At 53.2% G+C, this 26,177-nt stretch overlaps 1 protein-coding gene across 5 annotated transcripts in view; it reads left to right on the top strand.

The window, feature by feature from the left end:
• The window catches only part of CTIF (cap binding complex dependent translation initiation factor), a 250,086-nt gene that overhangs the window by 48,098 nt on the left and 175,811 nt on the right, over positions 1-26,177 (top strand). For all 5 annotated transcript variants that reach the window (XM_036244763.1, XM_036244764.1, XM_036244765.1 and 2 more), the window contains exons 2-3: positions 12,283-12,342; positions 23,011-23,217. In XM_036244763.1, coding sequence (XP_036100656.1) covers positions 23,038-23,217 — 180 coding nt within the window. In that variant the 5' untranslated portion in view covers positions 12,283-12,342; positions 23,011-23,037. The remainder of the gene's footprint in view (positions 1-12,282; positions 12,343-23,010; positions 23,218-26,177) is intronic.

Raw genomic sequence — 26,177 nt, forward strand, 5'->3', positions numbered from 1 at the left:
ATCCCATGTTCCACAGGCCAGACCTGCTCAAGAGCCACTCTGGTGGCCTCACTAATGACCCTCGCAGGGTCCTTCCACCAAGCCACCCCATGGGTCCCGGTGGGCTGTGGGAGGACCACCCTCGGGTGTGGCGTCAGCCCCTCCAGGCAACAGCTGCCTGCAGGCACAGCGCAGCCTGGCCTGAATCTCTGAGCAGGACTCATGGGAGGGAATAGTTTCAGCGACTGGAGAGCTCGGCACCATAACTGTGGCTCCCGTGACCCCGTGTCCACGTGTCCTTACCTGCTGTGTGACCATTGTGTCTGCACCTTTCTGACCTCAGTTTCCTCCTCTAAGATGGGTTTCATCTTACAGACTAGGGGGGTTTGGAGAGAGTATTTAAAGGCTTAGCTCCTAAATGCCACAATGTAATTATGATGCCCGTTGCCTCCACTGATCCTCACAGCGACCCTGGGAGATGGGCAGGGCCAGCACTGTCAGCCCTCTAAGATTCGGAGCTGGTTGGCAGGAAGGGACCCACCTGGTCCTTTGGGCTCCTGATGCGGTGTTCTTTCCACTAAAACACCTGGCAAATATCTGTGGGTTTCAGGACATAGGTAGCAGTGAACAGATTGTCATAAGCTGTCACCTACGAGGCACCCGCTTCCCAGGGATGGTTTGAAGTAGCTCTCCCTGGCATTCCTCCAAATGGGACAAGGACCGGAGAAGCCCTGGATCTCAACTGCTCAAGTGCAGCAAGTGGGTTAAGAACTGGCATGAGCCTGCCTCTGAGCCCCGGACACTGCCATCCCCATGACACACGCTTCTGTCACTGCTCACAGTCAGCGCTGTGTGTCGGCAGAGGGCTCCGGGGGGAGTGGCCGGGAGGGCCTGGCACTGCTGAGGACAGCAATTAGCAGGGAGTGGCTGGTACTAATCGCTCTGATCAGAAGCAGCCAAGCCTGCCGCTCAGAGGACATGTTGGCTCCACGGCCCAGGGAGAGGGACAAAGGGAGTAACTTGGGGTCCTCTTCTCATTCCGGAGTGAAGGCTGACTCAGGAGCTGGGGGACCCAGAGGTGGCTGGGGCCCAGGCTGGCCCACTCCCCCGTACCCAGAGCCCACGTCCTGCCTCCAGTCCAGCCAGCACGTGTTTAAGTGAGCCCTAGAAAGTTTTCTCCTGTCCCCCCAACCCTGGCAGTCCTCAGTGGCCAGGGAGACTGGGGCACTATGTGTCCAGCCAGAGCACCTCTCAGGGTTCAGGAGGAGATTCCGGAGAGGACTCCCCCACGTCACTGTGCCCTTGGCAGAAACACCCAGGAAACCCCTGAGATGGGGCTCACCTGGAGAGTGGGGCTGTCAGGGCCTGAGAACTCTTCCCAGAAGACTTTGCTGCCCAGGGCACATTCGTAGCTCCTGTGAAAAGACTCGGCTGAATCAAAGCAAAATTCTCTTAATGATCATTATTATTGTCACCATTATTGGTATTAATAATATGTGTTAGCATTCTTTTGTGTTTTAGACCTGATATTTATGTTCTTAAAACCCTGGGAGAGGAAAACAGAGGAAAGCAAAGGTATTATTCTCTTCTGTAGGTATAGACAAGGGGGCCCAAGCATGCAGGTGACTGACACGGTGACAGGCCAATGTAGAACACACACGTGGGGCTGGGGCCAGGCCAGGTGGCGCCAGGCACTCATTCAGTCTTCTTTCTGAGTGTCCGGCATTCAGTTACATACCATGTGATAGGAGCTCCTGCAAAATTACTTAGGGGACTCTTCTATCAACCGGAAGGCATATGTATTTTTTTTTCTTTATTGATTTTAGAGAGAGGGGAAGGGAGAGGGAGAGAAAGATAGAAACATTGATGAGAGAGAACACTGGTTGACCGCCTCCTGCATGCCTCCGCTGGGGATTGGGCCCACAGCCTGGGCATGTACCCTGACTGGGAATTGAACCAGCGACCTCCTGGTGCATGGGTCATTGCTCAACCAGATGACATAGACCAAAGAGGTGAATATATTTTCCTCTCCTGCGTCACAGGTGCTTCCTGGAACAGAACCACCTGTTCCTGAAATGGCAGTGGAGAGGGAGAGAGTTTATTTGGCAGCTGGGCGTTGTCCTGGGTCAGCGTGGCTTCAGGCCCTCTTCCTGTGGGTGGGGCAGGGAGATGCCTTGTTCATGGACCGGCTTCATGGGTGTGTGCCCCTCATCGGTGCCCCGGGCTCCATGCTCAGGAGAGTTAATGCTTGGTGAATGCTCAGCGGTCGCTGATTTTAAAATCTTATTTTAAACAGAGGCCCTGAACGTCCTGTTTGCACAGGTGATGCAGCCGGTGCTGTGGGCTCACGGTGCCACGGTGGGTGGGGGCAGGAGGCCTGCGTTCCTCGCCACCACCCTGCAGTCTTTGGGGTCTGTCAGCTGACCTAGCTGCTGGGAGGGGCCCGCAGGGGCCGCAGTCCCCACTGTTCGTGGGCATTTATGGCAGCTGCACGTGGAAGCGGGGCAGCTGAGCAAGGCCAGATGGGATTTCTGGAATGAGCACACATTCTCTGGCGGCCACTCCCCACCCACCCTCCCTCCATCCCCAGACCCCTTCCCTCGTCACCTGAAACACCAGGTGCACCATGTGACCTTGATGGCAGAGGGCAAGGGGCCGGAAATCCTCCACCCACGACAGACAGCGCCCCCCAATCCTGCCCTGAAGTTGACTCCATCGGTGCTCCCCCTGGAGTTATTTTTGATAAATGAAGAAGAGAACTATTTAAAGAATGAGGGCTTTGCTCCCGAGGGCTCCCGAGGGCTTCCTCCGGCCACAGCAGGTTCCGAGAGCACATTCGAGTGCAGCGGTCCTCGGGGAGGCAGCCCCACCCCACCCCACCCCACCCCACACCCTGCCAGAGCACAGTTCTTGCTGGTGCATCAGGTTCAGCAGGAAAACAATAGAGAGCTGAGGAGTGAGACCAGAATCATGGACACCGATGCAAGCGCCATGGGACTCCAGAGGAGGGCAATTGGTGCTTAATGCCAACTTTGGCACCTGAAACTAGCGGTCTCCAAAGTGGGGTGCACAAGCCCTTCCCCCAAAGAAAGTGTTAGAACGCCTATGTATATTTATTTCTATCTTTTGGATTCTATTTTGGGGTCTTTTTTGTGTGCACAAAATCTAAAATGTATTACCGGGGTGAGTGTGTGTGTACGTGTGTATATTGCACACTGTGTGTGTGGGTGTGTGCTAGGGCTGCTGTAACAGTACCATAAACTGAGTGGCTTAAACAGTAGAAATGTATTCTCTCTCACAGTTCTGGGGGGCTGCACGTCCAAGATGAAGGTGTTGGCAGGCTTGGTTCCTTCTGAGGGCTCTGAGGGAGCATCTGCTCCATGCGGTCCCCCAGCTTTGGAGGTCAGCTGGCCATCTTTGGCATTTATTGGCTTGTAGATGCATCACCTTGATCTCTGGTATTCTCCTTGTGTCTGTGTGCAAATTCCCCCTCTTATAATGAGACCAGTCATATTGACTAGGGGCCCATTTGACTCCAGTGTGACCTCATCCTAATTAATTATATTTGCAATAACGCTGTTTCCAAATGAGGTCACATTCTGAGGCATGGGGTGAGGACTTCAATGTCTGAACTTTGGGAGACATAATTCAACCCAGAACAAATGGTATAAGCAGTGAAACTGCTGGAAAACCACCGGCTTAGCTACGTCGTTTGCTCTCCGTGGTCAGCCGTTGCCTCTGTGTTAGCCCAGCCGTCGCCACATCCCATCAGCGGACCCTGGTCAGTAATGTAGTCCTGGTGAACATCAGAAGCTGCTGTCGAGGTTTGCCAGGCCCTGGGGCCTCCAGTCTGCTAAGGAGAGTCCAGCATCAGAGGTGCAGGGCCGAGTGCCAGGCACGGGAAGAGCACCCTGGGTCCTGCCTCTCTTCCCTGTCTTGACACATCAAGTCACAGTGAGCAAAAGGAGCACAGATGCAGTCATAGTGAAAGGACTCCTGAGTCCAGCCACTCCAGCGACGGAGGTCAGGAGCCAGGGCCTCTGTGGCAGGAGACTAGGATTTTAAAGTTGGCAGACCTTTGAGATCGTCCAGTCCAGCCCTGTCATTTCACGGACGAGGGGCCTGACGCCAGAGGAGGGGAAAGTCTTACTCAGGGTTTCAGTAGGATCGGGACTGGTGGCCGTGTTAGCGATCTATTGCTGTGTAGCAAAGTACCCCCGACCAACACACAGAATTTCTTACGCTTTTTGCCAGTCAGGAGTCTAGGCTCAGCCTTGCCAGGTCCTCTGCTTCCGGGGCCTCTCCCAAGGCTGCAGTCAAGGTTGGCTGAGGCTGTAACTGACTGTGGGAGGATCTGCTTCCGAGCTCACTCCTGTGGTTGCTGTCGGGATTTGGTGCCTATGGCTGTTGGGCTGAGGCCTCGGCTCCTCACTGGCTGTAGGCAGAGGCCACCACAGCTCCTTGTCACGTGACCTCTCCAACATGACAGTTTTCCTCATCAAAGTGTGCAAGCCAAGAGGGCAATAGAGAGTCTGCAAGGCGGAAGTCAGTCTTTCGTAACCTGCTGGCAGAAGTGGCATCCTGTCACTTTTGCTGTATTCTAATTGTCAGAAGCAAGTCACCAGCTCTCACCTACACTCAAAGGAGGTGATTAAACAAGGGCATGGGTAGTAGAAGTCAGGGGTCATTGAGGGCCGTCTTAGAGAACTGCTTACCACCGCAGCATTTAGTAGGAAACCCAAGTAACAGTGGTTTAAACAGCACAGAATTTAGTTTTCTCCCATGTAAAAGAAATATAGAGGCAGGCCCAGGGCTGGTGTAGGGGCTCTGTCATCATCAGAGGCCCAGGTTCTCTCTATTCTTCTGCTTTGCCATGCTTAATGAGTGTCTGTTATCCTCAGAGTTACCTCACAGTCCAAGAGAGTTGCTGGAGCTCCAGGCGTTACATCCACATTCCAGGCAAGAAGGAGAAAGTGGGAAGGACAAAAGACTTGTCAGTCTATTTAGAGTTTCCTACTCAATATCTTCCTTTTGTATCTCATTGGCTACTGTTTTCTTTGAGGGAGGCTGAGAGATACAGTTTTTATCTGGGCACGTGGTCTCCCACAATATTATAAGCGTTTTATTATCAAGGAAGAAGAGATGAGATATTCCAGATTCATCTAGAAGCATCTGCGACTCTCATGGCTCCACAACCTACAGGTAGTAAAGCCAGATTTGGGGGTCCCACTGCATCGTGCAGACATTCTCCCAGTTTCTGGGCTCCTGGGGGAACTCTATCGGTAACGGGTCGCGCATTGAAGGATGAAACATTAAGTATGATGTCGACTGGCTGATTTCATTCGCTCCCTCTCTCATTCATTGAATGTACCTTTGCTGATTATCTATTCTCCATGGAGCAGTAGGAAGTAGGAAGAAAAAGACTTGAGGGGCCCGCAGCACCCAGGGGGAAACAGACGTCAGTGGATAAATGACCATCCAACAGATAACTCACCAGAACACCAGTCATGAGAAGAGGCATGCAGTCTGGGTCTGGAAGGGTGGATAGTTGTCTGGCTAGGGACGGGTCAAGGAAGCAGCCCGTGTGCTGGCGCGCAGATCCCGCGCCCTGGTCTGAAGGAAGGCCTGCTGGGAAGTTCTCTCTTCTCCACCCTAGAACTGGGCTGTTTCAAGTGAGGAGACCCAGCAGCCGATGCAAGAATCGGGCCTGGACCTCCAGCAGGGCCCATGCTGGGGCCTCCAGCACCATCTGTTTCATTGCTTCTTCACCTTTTCCGGGCCATCCTCTGTCTTCTGGACTCCTTAGCCCTCCAGTGGGCATGCGTCAAGCTTCAGGCCCTGAAGCAGTGGGCAGGTTGGTCTGGGCAGACAGGGAAACCCCAGCTGAGGGTACTAGGGAATGAGGGAAGTGCTGAGATCTCAGCAGTGTTCTACGTTTCTCCTGCTTGGTGACCTAAGGCGGTGACCATACCACAGGCATCCCCGTGACGGACTTATGTTTTGATTGATTTATAAGTCACGGGAGAACAACCAAAGCCACACAACATAACCTGTGAACTTCTGTTCATTATATTTAAGGTGTCAGAGGCCTCCGTGTGAAGGAAGTTAGAAGTGTGGTCTCATTAGCAAGGAGGGAAGGTGTGGCGGGCACCTCTCGGCACTGGGGCGAAGGTGGCACTATCCGAGGCTGCTCAGACATGCTTGAAGCCTGCCACCCTCCAGCCCCATACACAGAATTTCACAAGAGAGCCCACAGGGCACAGGACATGCTGGGGGGGGGGGGGGAGGGGGGCGGGGAGGCTGGGACAAAGCTCAGGGCGTATAACATTTCTGTGCATTTAAAAGTTTAGGATCGAACTTGGGAACATATTTCCCTTTGGTGTTTTGCCAGCAGGAGAATCCACTGCTGGGAGGTATGTGAAATGCTGAGCTGCTCCTGCAGCGTGGACAGTGGACAGACAGGCAGGCTCCTCACTTACCATCATGGCAAAGGGGGAGGACATTCTACAGCAACACCCAGAGCGAGAAGGAGGACGAGAGCACCACTAAAGACAGCAGTGATCATTACTGAGTATATATTCAGCTGGAGTTAAAGTATTTGTGGGGATTATCTTCCTCAGGCCCCACCTGCAGCCCAGCCTCCTTTCCAGGAAATCGGGGGCAACCCCATGGCACTCTCCTGTCCCCCTCTGGCCCTATGGAGTGTAGCAGATGCTAGGTTCAGCGGTGATGCGCAGGGTGATGGGTAGACAGGATGCTGTCCTGGTGCAGGGGCCCTGGTGCACTGCCAGGGTAAAGAGTTACCTCTGTGCCAGCCAGCTCACGGATGCGGAAAGGCCTCGCAGAACGGCAGGAGGGGTATCAGCAGACAGTTCTGCTGCCCTGGGGTGTGACAGGTGCCTCCCAGCACGCTGTGCCCTGGTGTGACCGGTCGCCCGAGTCCTCAGACCGCGGTTCCTCAGACCTGGCTGTCTCGCCGGGTGCTCAACAGACAGGAGAGACCTCGTGGCCAACCCGCTTTGTCCTTCAAGTTTGTTTTGTTCTTGCTTATGTAACAGTGCTACAAGCTCATTCTGGAAGGAAAAAAAAGAAGGAGGAAAATATTGAAGAAGTAGTCCAAATCCCACCTGCAGGAGATGTTTTAGGGTATTTGTTTAGGGTCATGCAGTAGACACCAAGGGCTGTTTTGTCCCCTTCGGTGACTGCTGACTCAGCGCGGAGGCTGCATCTCGGTTGCTGGGCACCCAGGGTCTGGCACGGTACATGCGTGGAGGAAGTGACCTGAGTTCCTTGTGCCCTGAGTGAAGGTAGAACCAGATTAAAGGGCACAGGGGCCTGGTGGGACGTTCTGTTGTACTGAAAGTTCACTGCCCCAGCTCCGTTCACTACAAACCCGACTGGAATGCTGGGTATTTTTTTCTCCCTCGGATGGTGCTGGGTGAGACGAACAAGTGCGTCGTGACCTTCTGCAGCAGAGCTGGTTCTTTCCTTTCCTCCCAGGCTTCCTGACCAGCCCTGGGCAGCCTCCTGTTCCAGGGCTCCCAGGGCAGCGTGTCTCCCGTTCGTTCCAGCGCACGCCGGTGTGTCCCTGGTGAGGGGGACTCTGCTGACATCGGAGCTGCGTGCTCCTCGCCGGCCCGCTAGCTGCGCTGCACACGGGGAGGGTTTCCACCAGCTGCTCCCGTCCACGCCGGGCAGGCACGGTTCTGGTTTGGCTCGCGGGCTCCGCTCTGCATTCCGGGAAGTGTATCCGCTGACCTGGATCTGCCCTCGTCTCGAAGGCTTCAGGCCCATTTTTTATCCGGCTATAGGAACGTGTTTAAAGTTTTTGTTGAAACAAAGAGGACCTGGCCCTGTTAATCTGTGTGAATGTCAAGGGGCCAGCTCTGTAATCCCAGGCTCACAAAAGAAAAATGTGTCTTCTCCACCTTGATCCAGCGCCCAGTACGACTGACAAACGGCCAGGACGTGAGCACCGTGTTTAGATACTGAGAATCAAGTCAGCAGTGTCCTGAACTCCGGATACCCCGTCTGCAACACACAGTGATTTCTAACATCGGGCTCGCAAGGGCGGGCCGGACTCCTGTTGGCCACGCGATGGGGATGGGTGATGGGGATGGCGGCTCTCCCAGGGCCTCGCCCCTGCCCCTCGCCCCTCACCCCTCGCCCCTCGCCCCTCGCCCCTCGCCCCTCGCCCCTCGCCCCTCGCCCCTCAGGGGAGTGCAGGACTCTGAGAAAACACCTGGCCAGCCTCATTGGTAAACATGACACCCTGTTGTTGACTGGCAGCCTGGGGTCCTGCCTGGCCTGCGGGGAGTGGAGGTGCAGTCCCCCAGCAGCTATAAACTAATGGCCCCTTAGATGGCATGGAATGACATTTCTCATTATCCATTTTCACGGGGCTGGTAGAACTGAGATTGAGTCATGTACGGATAAGTTAATCTTTCTGTCCTGGATGCTCTAACACTGTTTTGTTTTGTTTTGAGCAAGAAAGCTAAGACAAGCTCAGACAGGGCAGGCTCCTGGAGGCAGCCGGGGCTCTAGTCCTGGCTCTGCGTTCAGGGCTGTCATGCCTCAGCTCCGTGCTCGTGTCTCCTCACCTGTAATGTGAGGGACTGGCTTGCCCATTTCACAGGTGTTTTTGTCACAGGTTAATATGTCTGAAGTCAGGGTGCATCTTACTGCTGCTGGCTGCCAGCCGCATGGCAGGTGTGACATAGCCGTCAGTGCCTGAGCAGGTGTGAACGTGGCCCTCTGATCAGGTCGTCACGACCTCGGTTGAATTAGGTGTATTTTGGGGTAGCCATATGTTCAGTGTAATTGTCATTCAAATGTCTTCAGAGATCTCCCTGTGATATATTATTGGCACCAAAAGTTACTACGTACGCTGAAGGGCATAGAAACAGTAGCAGAACATTGATTTGGTGTTAGAAGAGCAAATATTCACTGCTGGGAGAAAAGCTACAATCTCACACTTGTAAAACGACGAGAACTGCCCACCTCATGGCTAAGCAATGCCACCCCCAAAGGCGGGAGACTTCCCCACATCCCTCAGAAGAGACGAAAGGATCTCAAAGCCACACAAGTCTTGTGTGACCAAGGTCTGCCTGTAGGACCATCAAAAAGACGTTATGTCATAGTTTAATGGGCATCATTTTTTCTTTGTGGTTCATAAAATAGTGGTGGGTCTTACAATTGGTGACTTTGCTTCCTAAGGTTTCTCCTGGTTTTCATATACAATGGTTATATTTGTGTTTTTCTGTCAATTAGGGCAAGCAAATAAAAATAATATTTTCAGCATTCCTCTCATGTGTCGGTGCTGTCGCTCTCAGATCCACAGCACTTGATTCATGATTATCAACTGCCTGGTTACTTTCTTGCCTTTCCTGTTGTGTTTTTAGCACCTAACACCAAGCTTGCTTTTTAAATGAATGGATAGATGAATATATGAAAGAATGAGTAGATGGATGGATGGATGGATGGATGGATGGATGGATGGATGGATGATGGATATATGAATGGATGGATACATGGATGAATGGATAGATATATGGATGGATGGATGGATGGATGGATAAGTGGGTGGATATATGGATGGATGGGTGATGGAGGGATATATAGATGGATAAATGGGTGGGAGGATGGAGCTGCTCCAGGAGATGCATCTCCGTCTTTGGTGAGGCAGCAGAATCCCTTCTAGGGAAGTAGCAGACCATTCTTCCAGATTCAGTGGGAACCTGGACTCAGTTTTTTAGGCTTGTTGTTGATTCACTTATAGTTTTAGATGACTCTCACAGGTACAGTGCTCCCTGGAGAGGTCTTCAAACTAATCAGCCAGAGATTTTAACCCAAGGCCATTATCCTGCAGCTGCTTGTGTAGATGCACTAATTTTTAAAACAACTTTATTGAGATATAATCCACATACCAAACAGTTCATTTATTTAAAGTGTACTATTAAATGGTTGTCAGCATAATCACAGATTTGGACGCCCATAGTCAGTTTTAGATCATCTTCATCACCTCAAAAAGAAACCCCATCCCCTTTAGCTATTGCCACCACTGCACCTGCACACCTACCCCATCCCCTATCCCAGCCCTAAGCAACCACCAATTTACTTTCTGCTTCTATAAATTTTCATATTCTGGACAGTTTATATTAGTGGAATCATAATGGTCTTTTATGACTTTTATTTAGCACATTGTTTTTAAGGTTCATTCATGTTTGAGCATGCATCGGTACTTCATTCCTTTTAATGGCCAAATAATATTCCATTGCATGGACATACCTACCACATTTTGTGTATCCATTCATCAGGTATGGACATTTGGGTTGTTTCCATGATTGGGCTTTTATTAATAATGCTACTAAAACATTTATATACAAGTTTTTGTGTGGACACATATTTTGATTTCTCTTGGATATATACCTAGGAATAGAATTGTTGGGTCATATGTTAACTCTGTGTTTAATTGTTGGAGAAACTACTGCACTATTTTCCAAGCAGCTGCACTACTGTTTCATTCCCATTATCAATGTGTGAGGTCTCTGATTTCTCCAAGTCCTCACCCACACTTGACTCTGATTTACAAGGTCCTTTCTCCAAAAGGGGGCTGCTTTCTGCCTCTCTGTCTCCTCCTTCCTGGGTCTCAGCTGAGTGCATAGAGGGCTGTGGGGAACTTCTCAGTTAATTATCTGCCAGTTAACCACTCAGCTTGCCCCCTGTGGTTGTAACTGGCTGCAGGCTGCTCCTGCTGTGTGCGTGTGAGGAGGTTATCTGTTGCTACCACACTCTAGTGGGTGAAATGAACCTCAGAGATAATGGGAATGTAGCACCTGAGGACTGTGATGGACAGCCATTCAGGATCTGCCAGGTGGGCTCTCTCTGCATGGCATCTGTCTGTGTCTGGGAGTCCTTGCAGCCCCAGACTAGCCCTGGGGAGAGCTCCTAGGTCACAAGGACCCAAGATGGGCAACTCCACCGGCCTCCTGCAGGTAGCCCATGGGCTTTACATCCATCTTCTGGAAAACTGTACTTTGTGCCAGGTCCTGAAAGTGTGTGATGGGAAAGACAAAATGAGCCCTGTCTGCAAGAAGGCATACTGTAGTGAGTTCCAAGAAGTGACTTGAGCTCAGACTCTCTGGCCGCCTAGTTCCCTAATTACTTGACCTCAGCATGTCCCAGAGAGAAACACTTGGAGAAACCAACCCAGGAGAATTACCATACCTGGGTCTTCAACATGTACTTGGCCAACGGCTCTCATCTCTGGCTTGGCCATCCTTCGCCCGAGACTTCCGTAATCGGGGCTCTGTGTTCTACAAAGTTGAAGGCATACCTAGGAAATGTGGGCAACTCTGTCTGCCTCAGTTTCCTAATTTGTACAATGGGGACAGAAACGGTGCCTACATTATAGGATTGTCTTGGATTAAATGAGCATATACCGAGAATCTATCACAGAGCTTGGCACATAATAAGTGCTCAGCAAAATGGTAGTTGTTATTATCTTTTATATATCAGGGGAGCCATGTAGAATTGCACTGGAAAATAAATAGGGTATTAGAGGAAAATAGTTTGGAAGCCAATGGTCTGTGGGGAATATAATATTGGTGGTTTGCTTTCCTGCTTCAGTGATGGTCAAAGGGCCACTGTCTCTGAGCAGCAGAGATAGTCATTCCAGGAATCAGGGGTCTGACCTTTCGTTACCTGTGGCCTTTACTCTCCTGGGCTCTGGCTGGTCAGTTCTTTATCTCCCTGTGGTTCATAGAGAATTCAGGGGGAGCTCAAAGAGCCTTGGGCACTGGATGAGTTTGAGGTGTTTGCTGTCTAGGGGCCTCAGGCATTGTGTGTGACAGGGGCCGCCCCTGCCTCACGGTGTAAGCTGCTTCCATGGCCAAGGTACCACCCGGCTCTGTGCCCATCAGCAGCTCCTATCTGCTAATACCCACGAGGGCAGAGTGTCAGTTACCTACTGGCCATTTTCTCATTTCCGGGAACCTATCATCAAATCCTCACTAATTAATTAAATGTCTAGTGGGCCCAGGTCTGGCTCCCTGGGGGGAAGGGAAGGAACAGACACAGCCTTGGTCTCTTAAGAGCTCATGGTTCAGTTGGGGAAGGAGGCAGCTCCTCAGACTACTGCTGGGCTGAGCTGGAGTGTGTGTGGGACAGCGAGGGAAAGCCCTGTGCATTTATCTGCCCCTTCTCCCCTCCCTTGAGATACCCGGAAAGGGCCCCCCTTTCCCGGGACAGAGCTCGGGGCTGCACTGCCTTCTGTGGTTGACTGTTTTCTTTGCTTCCATGCAGCCCAGACCTTTCAGAGGACCACAGTCTTCCTGTGATAGCGCGGTGGCTGTCTGCAACCAGGTCAGTGCTGAGTCCGAGAAACCCTCCTATTTCTGTGCGATGCCTGCGTATTTCTGTTTGGGACTGTCATGTATTGATTGCACATCATAACTCCCAGGGGACAGCCATTGTTCTTGATTTGCAGGTTCTAGGGACACCCCTCATTTTTAGTTCATGACTCACCTGCAGGTACTTTCTTGCCGGGGGTCTCAAACTCGGATGCCTGCAAGGGCCAGGCAGATAATGTGTGAGTGAGCGCAGAGCCATGAGCGGATGGTGGTTGTGGACAGTGGGGAGACATTAGGGAGTGCGGAGGTCTGTGGAGAACTGGACATCGCATGCCCTGCTCTGAAGGGGTCAGCACCCTTAGCTCAGCTGATGGCTGCAGTGTGGGAAGGTGGACCAGGGTTGCTGGATCTCCCAGTCCCTTAAGGACATCAGAAATGTGGATTATTTTGACATGAAATCTTTTGATTTAAAAATGTTGGCTCAAGTATTTTTTAAATGCAGAACAGGCAAAACAAAACACACTGTGGTCCAGACGTGGCCCAAAACAGGCATTTGCCATCTCTGCTTGTTGGTTATGCTCCTGTGCAGTTAGTCCCCCAAGGCAGGGGGCAGAGGTCACAGGTCCCGTGAGCACCTGCTATGGGTGTTCCGAGGGATGGGGGTCACTGTGAGCTGGGGTGGTTAGGGTGGTTCAGGAGGTGGGCTTCAGCTGTCCTTAAGGATGGAGAGGGGAGAGGGAAAGGGTGCTGTTCTCCAGGTGACCCCACTCTGCCTCCCCAGCCCTGGGACAGGCCTGTAGGGTCCCAGCCCTGCTGAGGGTCAGGCCATGTGGAAACTGTTTCCAGCTCTGAGACCCCCGTCGACTCTTGGAAACTGCTCAACACTGTCACTGCTCTAGCCGGGCTCTAGTGCAGGAAGGCGTTGCCAGGAGAAGGAGAGCTCACTGGGGACCCTGGTTACCCCGAGAGAGACACTGGAGAGAGTGTCACCTGAGAAGGAAGCCCTCGGGTGCTGGGCCACCACGCTCAGAGAAGCTTTCTAGCCCTAACCTAAGGTGCTCTCACAGATGCATTGCCAGGTTCAGAGCAGAACACTTGGTCTCCCCCCCGGCATGCTCCGAGTTGGTTTTTACTCTTTGTCTGTCAACCCAGAAGCTTTTGAAGGCCAGTGGTAGGGCCCACCCTATCCAACCCAGGGCCCATAGAGGAGAGAGAATGAGTCCCTGTGAGTCCATGCAAGTTGGCAGAGCTGAAGGTTAATTAACCCAGGAATTAGAATACAGTAAAGGGCCAGCTGAGGTCTACGCAGGACACAGGCAGTTCAGAGTGGGCATACATTAGGGAGTAGTGGGGTCTGTGGCTAGCTGGAGTATAGAAACAGTAGTAGTGATCAGTGATAGCCAAAGCGGCCAAGAGGGCTTCACGGAGAAGGTGTGTCTGGAGCTGGACCCTGAGGGAGAGGATGCAATTTGGAGAGGTGTGAGAGAAGGCAGGAGACACAGTGGGGCATAGCAGGGGGCAGTTGGGATGTCAAAATATAACCACAGCTAGTAATTGGGTGCTTGCGATATACCTTGCCGTGTTGAACACCTCGTGCATTCTCTCACTAACCCTCACAGCGCCCAATGAGATGACACTTTCATCATCAGTCTACTTTAAAGACGAGGAAACAGGCTGCCCAAGGTCACACGGGTGGGCAGTGATGTAGCCTGCAGGGGGACCAAGCCTCAGAAACCATAGCCATCATGTCACCATCTTAGGAGGTGCGGGCAGTGAGGAAGCCGCCTGACTCCAGCCAGGGATGTGGCTGGCTGGCTAGTAACCTTCAGCTTTGATATTTTATCTCCCCTTTGGGGCTTCACCTGTGACTTCCATGCCCCCTGGTGCCCACAGGGCATGGTATACAGCAGTCACTCAGTACCTGTTGGGGTGAGTGGTCTTGAGGAGGTCCTTGAATGTGGTGGGAAGAAGTTGGAATCCTGGTTCTGGAATCGGGTGACCTTGGTGGCTGGTAGGGAAGGGGATTGGACTGGTCCACCCCCAGCACCCTTGGCTTTAATGTCCTAAGAGCTGGGAGGGACTAGGGGAGAGCCTGGGCCCAGCGGCAGTGGGCAGGAGCGCTGAGGACACTGACTCTCCGGGAAGGAGAGGGCTCGGGGGGACATGGGGAGGCTGGGGAGCCGCAGGCCAGTGTGTCGTCCTGGGCTTGGGACTGAGGTGTAGGATGGGGCGGGGCCTCAAGGACCATGCAGTCTTGTCAAGACAAGATAAAAACCCATAAAAAATTCAAGAGCAGGACAAGAGTTGGGTAGCAGCACGGGGCAGGATGCAGAGGTGTCAGGAGGCAGCCTGTGCTCAGTGCCAAGGGAGCAGGTTGGGGTCAGTGCAGGGAGCCCAGTGGAGGCCCCTGTGGGACGCGGGGACCCAAGGGAGCAGGTTGGGGTCAGTGCAGGGAGCCCAGTGGAGGCTCCTGTGGGACGCGGGGGCCCAAGGGCACAGCAGACTTGAGCAACAGAGATGGCCAGAGACAGAAGAGGGGCTGGACCTCCCTGAGCCCACCCTGCCTCCTGCCAGGCCCGTGGACCTTGTGCAGGGCTCCGAGCCAGGAAAGCGGCTGTGTCAGGGTCCTTCCTCTGGGAGGAACTCCCACCAGGAGCCCGGAAGCTAAGGTGCCCCCTGGTGGACTGCTAAGGATGCCATCCTCCCTCCGGCGGGCACACTTGCTGCCTCTCCCCGTGGCCTTTCTTCTCAGACCTTCTCTGCGGTGCTGGCCAGTGTGCTGAGGAGAGAAGGGTTCTCTCGTACCATCCTGGCCCACAGTGACCTGGGCACTACCGTGAAATCTGGTCCAGCTCCTCAGTTACTCCTGGAGGCTGTTCTCGGGGAGAGAGCCCTGGGGCCCAAGCCCCATTGGTCTTTTCCATGGAAGTTCTGAAAGAAACACAGGGCTTGGTCCTGGCCCTGCCCAGAATTGGGGCTCAATGGGTGTGAAAATGAGGCAATGATTTGAGGGTTGTCTGGTGTTTAAGAATATCTGTCCTGTTATTGGCAGTCCCTGGGGAAGGTAACTTAGCTCAACCAGGTGTCCAGGGATGGCAGACTGTTGAGTCTGGCTGGGGCCCTGCATTGCAGGCCTGGCTCTATCCATAGGCAAGTCATTCCCCTTCTCTGGGCCCATGTCCTCTCTGCAGTGAAGGGGCTGAATTCTCCGGAACCACTGAGGTCCTCCAGCTTGTTCAGCCCAGTCGGCTGTGCCTGAGCCCCCAGTGTAGCCCTGCAGGACTCTGAGCAGGTGCTGTTCTGTGCTCCTGGCTCTGAGAGCCCAGAATGGAGGTGGCTGATCTGCCAATAATATGAATTTTGCCCATTGAGGTCCTGCCTAGCCTCAAGCTGGCACCTCTTCTAGGGAGCCTGACCCATGGGCCAGCAAACCCAGACCAGGATGAGATAGTGGAATAAGGGATTGAAGGGAGGGGGAGGTTTTCTAGCTCTTAGCTTTCAAAGTGAGGTCCTGACCGGTAGCAACATGCCTGCGAACTAGTTAGAAATGCAGAATCTCAGGCCCCACCTCCAGGCCACTGGGTCAGAATCTTCATTATAACAAGGTCGCACCTTGAAGTTCGGGATGCGCCTTGAAGTTCGGGTGCACCTTGAAGTTTGGGTGCACCTTGAAGTTCGGGATGCGCCTTGAAGTTTGGGGTGCACCTTGAAGTGCGGGGTGCACTGCTCCGGTCCACTTACGCTCTGAAGACCAAGCCTCACAGAAAGAAATGCATTTCCCATGCGTCAGTGAACAAAAGTGCCGTGAAACAGTTTTTCACTTACAATGTGTGTCACTCATGGGTATTTTCAATGTCGTTCTATATTTTTAATGCTGAGATCATGAGTTTATTTTACACTAAGTTGACTTCACAGCCCACTAAATCGCTGAAGCCTGCAGTTTGAAAAACAGTACACGCCTAGCTAACACCTGCCTGATGTTTGCGTGACGAAGAGTTGCACTGGTGTGTGGGGAGTGTCAGAGGTAGAGAGGACACCAGGTACCCTGGACTCCGGAGACAGTGGATGTTGCCGGTTTCTGAGGTCGTCTCCGGCTCAGAGTGTTTCCAATCTCCCCCACTTCTGGTGGTTGCGGAGGCATCGCTGGAATGCTCCTGCTTTTCTTTGGCAAACACTGACGCATCCCAGAGTCCTCAGATCACGACAGGAGTGGCCAAGCACAGGGCTGCAGTTGTTAGGGAAAGGCATTGTCCCTGAGGCCCATTTCTGCAGGAGGTGGAGCGTGGGCGGGACTTGCTGGGGTGGGTTGGCAGCAGACCTGTGAAGGGGGTTCCCATGGCTCCCTCAGGGAGAGCTCTGGGCATGCTCTGTTCCAGGCAGCAGGCCTCTCTTCCCACACTCAGCAGGCAGCATGGCCAGGGCCTGGCCCTGCCCTGTCCGACAGCCTTGTTGCAGGCTCCGGTGAAGGTGTCAGTTGCCAGCAGCATGTGGAGGAGGGAGAGGGAGAGGGTCAGCCTTACGGGTAACAGGAGGCAGTTGCTGGAGGGGAGCGCAGGGCAGTGAGGCTGTGCTGCAGCAGGAGGCCTGGGAAGGGGCTGTGGAAAAGGTGGGGTGGACCAGATTCAACACAAGCTGAGCAGTGGTGACCTGAGCAATGACTGTGTGCTGGGCCCTGCTGCCCACCCACAGCTCAGCGCGCCCACCTCCGTCTTCAGAGTTGCAGTCCTGCTAGGATGGGTGGACAGACCATGAGCTCCAAGGCCACTGGGCTCAGGAGCCCAGAGCCAGCCCCATACAGCACTGCACAGCTCCCCTGCAGCTGGCCTGGGGCCCGAGGGAGGCTGGGCCCGTGCAGCAGCCAAAAGCAAGCAAGCAAACAAACAAAAACACGCATCAGGAAATCTGAGAGGAGGCAGGAAGGCAGAGATGGAGACCTTCCGAGGCTTCCTCTGTGGTCCCAGGGGGTGTGGTGCCCAGGGAGTTGCATGCTGAGGGACTGAGGGAAGGGTCTGATGAAGGTGAGGGGTGTGTGCTGCCTCCCAAAGGGTGGATTCCCCAGAGGAGGGCTGGTGGCAGAGAAGCAGAGGTGTCTCCTCTGGTTTGCAGGTCACTGCATTTATCCTGGGGATTTCGGGAAGAGGTAATGCCTCTTAGTGCCTTGGCTGTTCTTAAAGGATTGGCTAAATTTACAGCTACTAATGCCATTTGTCGCTGGGCGGGAGGAGAGGATGCTGAGCCAGCTGGGAAGGTTCCAGCTTCTTGCCTCTGGGCCCTCCCTTTCCCTCCATACCTCTAGCCCTGGTGATAGCAGACTGAAAGGCAGGCAGAGCCAGCGGGCCGGGAGAGACTCCTAACCTCAGGCAGGGAGCCCGGTGCTGTCCGCAGAAGCACCTTTGCCGAGAGCTCGTTGCCAAGGAAGCTACACCACTCTGCACAGAGGGCACAAGGGGAGGGCTCACCTGGGTCTGGGTAGGAAGGACATGAATGCGGACAAAGGCACCTTTTCATCACGGCACATGGGTGTTTTTGTTTCTGGCCTCCAGTCAGCCAGGCTCAGCTGGCCATAGTGACAAGCATAGAACATGATTGGCTATTGCAGGGGCTGCCCTGGGCCCCTGGGTCTGGGACGAGGTCCCTTAACAACACCAGGAGGAGAGCGTGGGCCTAATTCCTGTCTGGGAAGCACAGGCCCAGGAGTCCCCCCGCCCTTCCATGTCTTCTGCAGCCTGGGCCCCTCCTAACTGTGCACACCCAGGCCCTCCCCTCCTGCCTGCGGGCCCAGGGCTGCCTGCTCAACAGCAGAGAGCAGCCTCCTCAGCGCTTTCCCCACTCCTGCTGCTTCCCTTTTGGTTCGTCCACATCCATCACCTGGCAGGGGATGGGGGCAGGGCGGGCAGGGAGGGTGGGATCCCGGATGGGGCCTCCACTCTGCAGGGTTCTGCATTCTGGATGGCTGCAGCCAAGGTGTCTGTTCTCTTCCATTCTCTTCTCTTTCTTCTTCCTCAATCCCCCACCCCCCCCTTAGCACGTTCACTAATCATGAAAACATAAGCTCCTCTTGCTGGCTCTCCGCTTAGCCAGAAGCCCAGCTGTTTGGGGATTTCCCATCATGCTCTTGTGTGAATGGGAAACTGAGCAAGGAGGACACCTCAACGCACAGGCGGGAAGGGAGCGGAACAAACCCTCACTCCCTTTATTTTCCTGTCTCTCCACCAGCCTGAGAGTTTAATCTGTGCCTCCCCACTCTTTTTGCCTAAAAAATGAGGCAGAACTTCTAGGTATATACCCCAAAGAACTAGAAGGAGATTTAAACAGATATGTGTACATCCATGTTCATAGCAGTGCTAACCACCATAGACAAAGGTGGAAACAACTCGAGTGTCCGTGGACGAATGAATGGATGAACACAATGTGGTCTCTACATACAATGTATTATTGTATACAATGTATCATTTAGTGATTAAAAAAAAGGCATGGAATTCTGACATATGCTACAACATGGATGACCCATGAGGATATTAGGATAAGTGAAATAAGCCAGTCACAGAAGGACAAATGCTGTATGATTCCACTTATTTGAGGCTCCCAGCATAGACAAATTTAGAGACAGAAGGTAGAGCAGTGGGTGCCAGGGGCTGGGGGAGGCAGAATGAGGAGCTGATGTTTAATGGGCATAGTTTCTGTTTGGGAAGACGAAGAAGTTCTGGAGGTGGCTGGTGATGGTGGTTACACAACCATCGTGAATGCACTTGATGCCACTGAATTGTCCACTTGAAAATTATTACAACGCCAAGTTATAGGTTATGTGTATGTTACAACAATACAAAAATTAGCTGTGAGTGACTGGACTTTGAGCCCAATAGCTGAGAAGATGGACGATGGGGACAGCCCTCTCTCCCTCTCCCTCCTCCAACATCTTCTTTTGTAGAGATCAAGCTGGGCTTTCCCGCTGAAGGAGGGGCTTCTGGCTCCCTGGTTGGGACTTGCTCTGGAATGAACAAGTGAGCCCCAGTGGCAGGTTACCCTGGTTTTCCCCCAGAAAGCAGAGTTCCTGGAAGCACCCCAGGAGCAGCAGTCCCCATAGGGAGGGGCATGGGAGTGGGGAGAGCCAGACAAAGGGGTGTATGGGTCTGGTCACCACCGTGGGCAGCTGGGGTCAATCCACTGGGACATGATAGGGGACTGTGTTGACAGCACCTTGGAATTGTCATCTGAGAGACCAAAGAAGGAGTGGGTGCCCAGGCATGTTAGCTCCGTGACTTCCAGAGTGCAGGTACTGGGTGCCAGCTGGGATCCTGCAGGTATCGCTGGCGTGTGTCGGGGGAGCCTGGGCAGAAGGTGCTCAGGGTGGCAGAGGTCAGGTGCTGTCGGGCTTCACTGCATGAATCTGCTTGGGCAGCAGCAACTGGATGTGCCACAGGAGGTGCCCAAGACAGTGGCCTGGGAGGAGGAGTCCTCTTTTTCCCTGGGCACCAAATTTCTGCAGGGTGGGAATGGGTCTCGACGCCCATCCCTTTCCTCCGTGAGCCAGTGCAGGTTTGGGGCTCCCTCACTGAACAGGACAAAGGTATTGCCCCAAGAGACGGCCATACCCTAGCCCTGTCTGGGAGCGCCTAGCAGAACAGGACAGAGGCTGCTGAGCCAGGCACGCAGTCCTCCTGGAAGAGCTCCAGGCAAGTTCCTGCAAAACCCAGCCCTCCACCTGTACCTGCGAAGGGCGCCAGGAAGCCCGAGATAAGATCTGAAGTCTTTGAGGAATAATAGGCATGGCCGTAGGCACTACCTTTTCCTGCAGGCGGCTCCTTTCTGCCCTCTCTGGACATCAATCTTATCGTGCCATCTGGCTGAGACCAGCAGCTGGGCACTGGCCCAGCCCTCCAGAGCCCTATCCCATTGCAGAATAGGAAGCACCCACCGCATTCGAATTCACTGTGCATTGCGGGAAGGGCAGTGGGGACTGCAGAAGGCCGCCTGGAGTGGGATGAAAAGGCAGTGAGTGAGGTGTAGGCAGACCCGGAGCTCTGCTGTGCTGATTTGGGCAAGTTACTTAACCTCTCTGAACCTCTGTTTCCCAAGTAGTTTAATTACACTGACTTCATAGAGTTGCTGTGAGGGGTGAGTGGGTGAAGGCATACCCAGTGTGAGAAGAGTGCCTAGCACGTGATCGGGGTGCAGTACACATTAGCCATTCCCATTATTAGAAGTCGCAGTGTACCTGCCCCTACACGAAGGCTGGGTGATCCTTTGCCCACTAACCACCATTGAACCTGGGAATTGGGCCTGTTGCCAGATGGGTGGAGGGAATGGAAACGTGCTTCAGGGTGAGGGGCCCCAGGGCGAGCAAAAGCAGAGGCCGGAAGCATTGCGTGTTCGTTTTCTGTGGCTGCACAGCACATTGCTGCACACTCAGCGTCTTACAACAGTGCCTGTGTGTCAGCTCCCAGTTCTGGAAGTCAGAGTCACACGCGGTGTATCGCGAGGCTGAAATCAAGGTTCGCCAGGCTGAATTCTTGTCCGGAGGCTCTGGGGGACAGAGTTCTCTCCAAGCTCAATGGGTTTGGGCAGAATTGACTTCCTTGAGATTGTGGGGCTGAGGTGCCCTTTTCCTTCCTGTCACTGACCAGGGATTGGTCTCCGCTCCTAGAGGCTGCTCCGTTCATTGCATGTGCCCCCTCCTTCTTCAAACCAGCGACAGTGTGTCCTATCTTTCGTGTGCTTTGAATCTGTCTCTAGCTCTAGTCCCAGGTCGAGGAGTTCCTGTGATGGACCAGGCCCTCCTGCATGGTCTCCCTATATTAAAATCCACTGATTTGGAATTTAATTATATTAGCAAAACCCCTTCCCAGGACTACCCAGGGTGTGTTTTATTGAGTGACTGGGAGAAAATGTACACCCAGGACCCTCTTATGGTTCTGCCTGGCACACAGGCCTGTGCCTGGGGCAAGCAGCAGAGACAGGGTGCTGGAGAGGAGCCTGGGCAGCCATTGCAGCAGGAGGGGTGGGGTGGGTGTTGGTGGTGGGAGGGATGTAAGGCCACTGTCGGCCTTGACTGGCAGGCGGAGGAAGGGGACTTGGACATCCCCACCCCTACCTCTGACTGCCTTGTACCCCTCGGCATGCTCATTGCAGTCTGAGCTGATTTTCTGCAGACCCACCGCTGCCTAAGCCTCCACCCCGGGGTTCCCTCACTCTGGTGAGGGCTCCTGGGCCTGAAACCTCGACGGCTCCCTCTGAAATGAGACAGGCTACCAGCCCCAAGGCTGCTGAGCTCAGGAGCCCAGAGCAAGCTGCCTACAGCATCATACACGCCCCTGCAGCTGACCTGGGGTCCAAAGGAGGCTGGGATCCTTGCAGAGGCCAAAAACCAAAAAACGGAGTCAGGAAACCAGATGAAGAAGGTGTGTGCCCACCATGGCCACCCCAGCCTCTAAGAAGGCCCGCAAGGGTGTGGGGGAGTCAGCATTCGTGAAGTCGGAGCATTTCTGGACCCCAGTGGGCCATTCTTTGCCCTGCTTTGGATCCATTAGTTCAAAACTCAACAAACCCTTGATCATTGGCAAATAAACTACATTCTAAAAGAGCTCTCAGGAATCCAAGGTTTTGAAATGCAGATGTTCCTTGAGACATACCAGGACCTTGTGTTTATTGTCAACAGCCACAGTCTAGGCGCTCGCAGCCCGTCGTGGTCTCGGAGCTCAGTGTGTACATTGTTCAGTGCCCTGTGTGTCCAGCGGTGGTTTGGTAGACGGCCGTTCTACCAGTTCCGATGGTGAAACAGTGCACAGGCTGTTCCTCCAGCTGAGTGGGTTCCCCCTGGAGAGCAGCAACCTCCGGACAATAAAAAGGGGGCCAAAAAGCTCTGAAGCCCCTTCCCATCTGGCTTAGAACCTGTCAGGAAAAGGGCAGGTGGGTCAGGTGCAGGGACAAGGGTGGGAGAGAGCAGTGGAGGTGTCCCAGCAGGCCTGGGCCCCTATGGCATCTGGGTCCACCCAGTCAGGAGAGGACAGCAGTTCTTCTGTTAGACTTTGGTGGTGTCCCTGGAATGCCAGTCATGCAGGTTCTGCCAGGCACATCCCAGAGAAAGCCTAAGGGCTGACCAGGGATTCATGCTCCTATGCAGGGTGGCCAGGCCGTCTCCACGGCGAGACCACCCCCTCCCAAATGACCTACCAGGCCTTTGACCTTCCGTCATTAAAAGCAAGTCACATTCCTGCAGACTGAGCCTGCCATGTGTCCCAGGAGCCAAAGCATCACAAGGCTGCAGATGCACCTATAACTTAAGGCCTGCTGGCTTCAACTAATTTAGGGGTAGTCTGGTGGCCAAAGAGAAGGCATTTCTTTAGAAGGAGGCATCTTCTTAGAGGATTTGTGCCTACGTATCCTAAATGGTTAGGTCAGGGACACCAAAGCCTATGGTCTATTTTATTCTGCTTTGTGCCTGATTTTCTTAACACCAAGTTGGGAAATGGGCTTAGGTGGCAGTCTGGGTCTATTTTCTGCTCTTTCCCAGATGCTAAGGCCTAGGTATGGAGTAATACCGAACATCGTACAAGTTACCTGCCTTGTCTGGGCCTCAGTTTCCCTCTCCATACAGGGGAATCCCAGCATCTTCCTCACACTAACGAGGGCATGACTCTTTCTCCGGCTTGACCTCACAGAGCCTGGTTCTTCTCTCCCGCAGCCCTGAGCCAGGCCCCTCAGCTGGAGGATGGAGAACTCCTCCGCAGCGTCGGCCTCCTCCGAGGCCGGGAGCAGCCGCTCCCAGGAGATCGAGGAGCTGGAGCGCTTCATCGACAGCTATGTGCTCGAGTACCAGGTGCAGGGGCTGCTGGCAGACAAGACGGAGGGAGACGGTGAGAGCGAGAAGACGCAGTCCCACATCTCCCAGGTGAGCGCTGCCCCAGAGACCGGGAGAGGGGCTGGGGCCTGAGCAGGTGCAAGGCCTGGGCCATAAGGGGACCCCAAGTCCAGACAGCGTCTATTTGCCTGGCCCTAATTGCCAGGATGTGGGTGGTCCCACCCACAGAGCATGGGCTCCATGCAGGAAGCCTCTCTCAGACCCTCTGACCCACCTCTGCTCTGTCCTGTCCCGGTGGGCAAATGTGCAATTCACAGATTTATTGAGCACCTACTATGTGCTCTACTCTGTTCCCTGTCCTCCACGAACTTATGTTCTAGAAGAGATCTGGAGATGGCAGCTTATCCGTAATGCACACAGTGGGAAGGCTGTGACTTGTGAATATTTTCCCTGATTTCAGAGCCAGGCGGTTGAGGGTAGTCACAGAACTGAGTCTCTCAGGCAGTGCCCTGGGGCTCTGTGTGTCAGGCACAGGAGGCTTTCTGACCAGGATCACAGGCTGGTCTCAGCTCCTCCTGGGTCAGTCTGCGGCGGCCCTGGCCTTGGTTGGGAGGTGGACTCAGATGAAAGACGGTGGACCAAGATTTAGAAGGGCAGGAAGGAGAGGGAGCAACCTTGCTGCTCCACATAAGCATCCTGGGCTGACTCCCCAGGAGCAGGCCCCGGGGACAGGTGGGCGGGGCCGGCCTGGCATGCTGCCTGCCCCCCTCACCATGCAGACTCTGGTGGCCTGCAGGGCGACTTTCAAAGGTTCTTCCAGGTGAAATGGGCCCTTGCAGGAAGAAAGTCCAAGGGAACCATGAGGAATGCTTTGTGAAGTTTTATTTCCAGAGCAGCCACCTGGGAGATATTTCTGAAAGGAGGGGCCTGCCGGTGACTTTGGCCTTCCGGTGGTGCCTGCTAGTCCTCAGCATGGACGGCAGATAGAGAGGTGCCCTCACCCTGGGCCCTGCATGCCAGTTCCTGCCCCTGGGCAGGCTGGACCTGACCACGATCTCATCTCCACATCTGGAGCGGCTTTTAAACCGATGTTTGTTGCCCTGGGCAGTTTGGCTTAACGGTTAGAGCATCAGCCCTCGGACCAAAGAGTTGCAGGTTCGATTCTGGTCAGGGGCACATACCTCAGTTCGGTCCCAGCCCTCCCCAGCAGGAGGCAACCAATCGATGTGTCTCTCTCACATTGATGTTTCTCTCTCTCTCCCCACCCTCCCCCAGCTGAAGATAAATGAAAAAATATCCTCCTGTGAGGATTTAAAAAAATAAAAAATAAAATAAAATAAACAGATGTTTGTTGCCCTGGCTGGGTTGTTCAGTTGATTAGAGTGTCATCCCGTACACCAAAAGGTTGTGGGTTTGATTCCTGGTCAGGGCACATGCCTAGGTTTCAGGTTCAATCCCCAGTCAAGCACATATGAGAGGTTACTGTTCGATGTTTCTCTCTCACATCAATTGTTTTTTTCTCTCTCTTTCCCTCTCTCTCTCTTCCTCTCTCTAAAAAATAAATTAAAAAATATCCTCGGGTGAGGATTAAAGAAAATAATAAAATTAAAAAATAAATGAACAGATGTTTGTTGTGAGGCTTTGTGGAAAACATGGCCACTGGCAACATCTGGATGCATCCCTTAAACTTTCTGCATTTTCTTAAGTTCTCTGGAAGAATGCAAACACTGGGCAGATCCGCCCGTGTGCTGCTGGCCAAGAAGGGGCATTTCAGTCCTGATCCCACTGCCCCTCTCTGTCCCCCGTATGCCCCACAGACACAGCTGGGGTACAGACTCCAGAGGAGGGCACAGCTGTGGACATCTCTAAGCAAGGCTGGGCTTAGCGGTGTCTACATAATACACTTCTATTGACACAGCCTTACGGGAAATCTTTCTGCTAAAGCACTTTTGATTGTTTTTATTTAATCTGATGACTATTTTAAATGGAAGCCAAAAACAAAGAACAAAAATAACCTCAGAGAATGTCCCTGTCTGCCTGTCTGTGGCAGTGTTTTAATGTTTTTGGAAGAGGAAAACTGTTAAGAATCTTGGAAACCTTGAGAGAATGGAGAAGAATGTTGTCCTTCAGTTGGTGAGGTCATTCTCTTAGGATCTGAGAGACACTCAGGAGGAAAATATCTTATGATGCTTGTACAGTTAGTTTGTTCTTCCTGCCCCTCCCCCAGCACCAACTAGAAAGATGGATAAATGGGCAGATGGATGGAAGGAGGGGAGGGGAAGAGAGGGAAGGGGAGAAAGTGAGTTTCCATTTCTTTAGATGAGTAACCAAGAGAATGGATGCTCCAAGTTCCCAACACTTTCATGATGCATATTTTAATAATTTTCTTTATTGATTTTTTTTTTAAGAGAGAGGAAAGGAAAGGGAGAGAGATAGAAATGTCCATGAGAGAGAACATTGACTGGCTGCCTCCTGCATGCTCTCCGCTGGGGATTTGGCCCACAACCTGGGCATGTGCCCTGACTCAGAATCAAACCAGCAACCTTCTAGTGCATGGGTCGATGCCCAACTACTGAGCCACACAGGCCAGGCCAGGATTCATATTTTAAATCACAACCCCTCACACACATACATTTCAAGAGTGCCTGCCCTTCAATGGATTCCAAGTCCCCAAAGGCATATCCTGAAAGCTGTCCTCACTCTGTGCTTGGGAGGAGGGGTACTGTAGCCCCATTATGTAGAAGAAAAGACTGAGACACAGAAACGAGAACTAGCCACACCACGCTGCTGGTGATGGCTGAGCAGCCCTGGTGCTTCCCCCTCTCCACCTGCTTTAGGTTTCCTGCCGGGTACAGGCCCCTGGGTGGTTGATATATTTTCCCCCGTGGAATGAGAATTAGGACTCCAGATCTCACTGGCCATTAAACTTTTCTGGAAGAGATTTGGATGTTGTAATGGGGCAAGTTTGGCACTTCTGATGTCTGTGGGTGGTCTTGTGGATCATCACCAGGCTCTAAGTCAGTTCACAGCTGGGCGACGCAGTGGGGTCA

The sequence above is a fragment of the Molossus molossus genome, unplaced genomic scaffold (genome assembly GCF_014108415.1).
Source record: "Molossus molossus isolate mMolMol1 unplaced genomic scaffold, mMolMol1.p scaffold_m16_p_6, whole genome shotgun sequence".
Taxonomy (NCBI): Eukaryota; Metazoa; Chordata; class Mammalia; order Chiroptera; family Molossidae; genus Molossus; species Molossus molossus.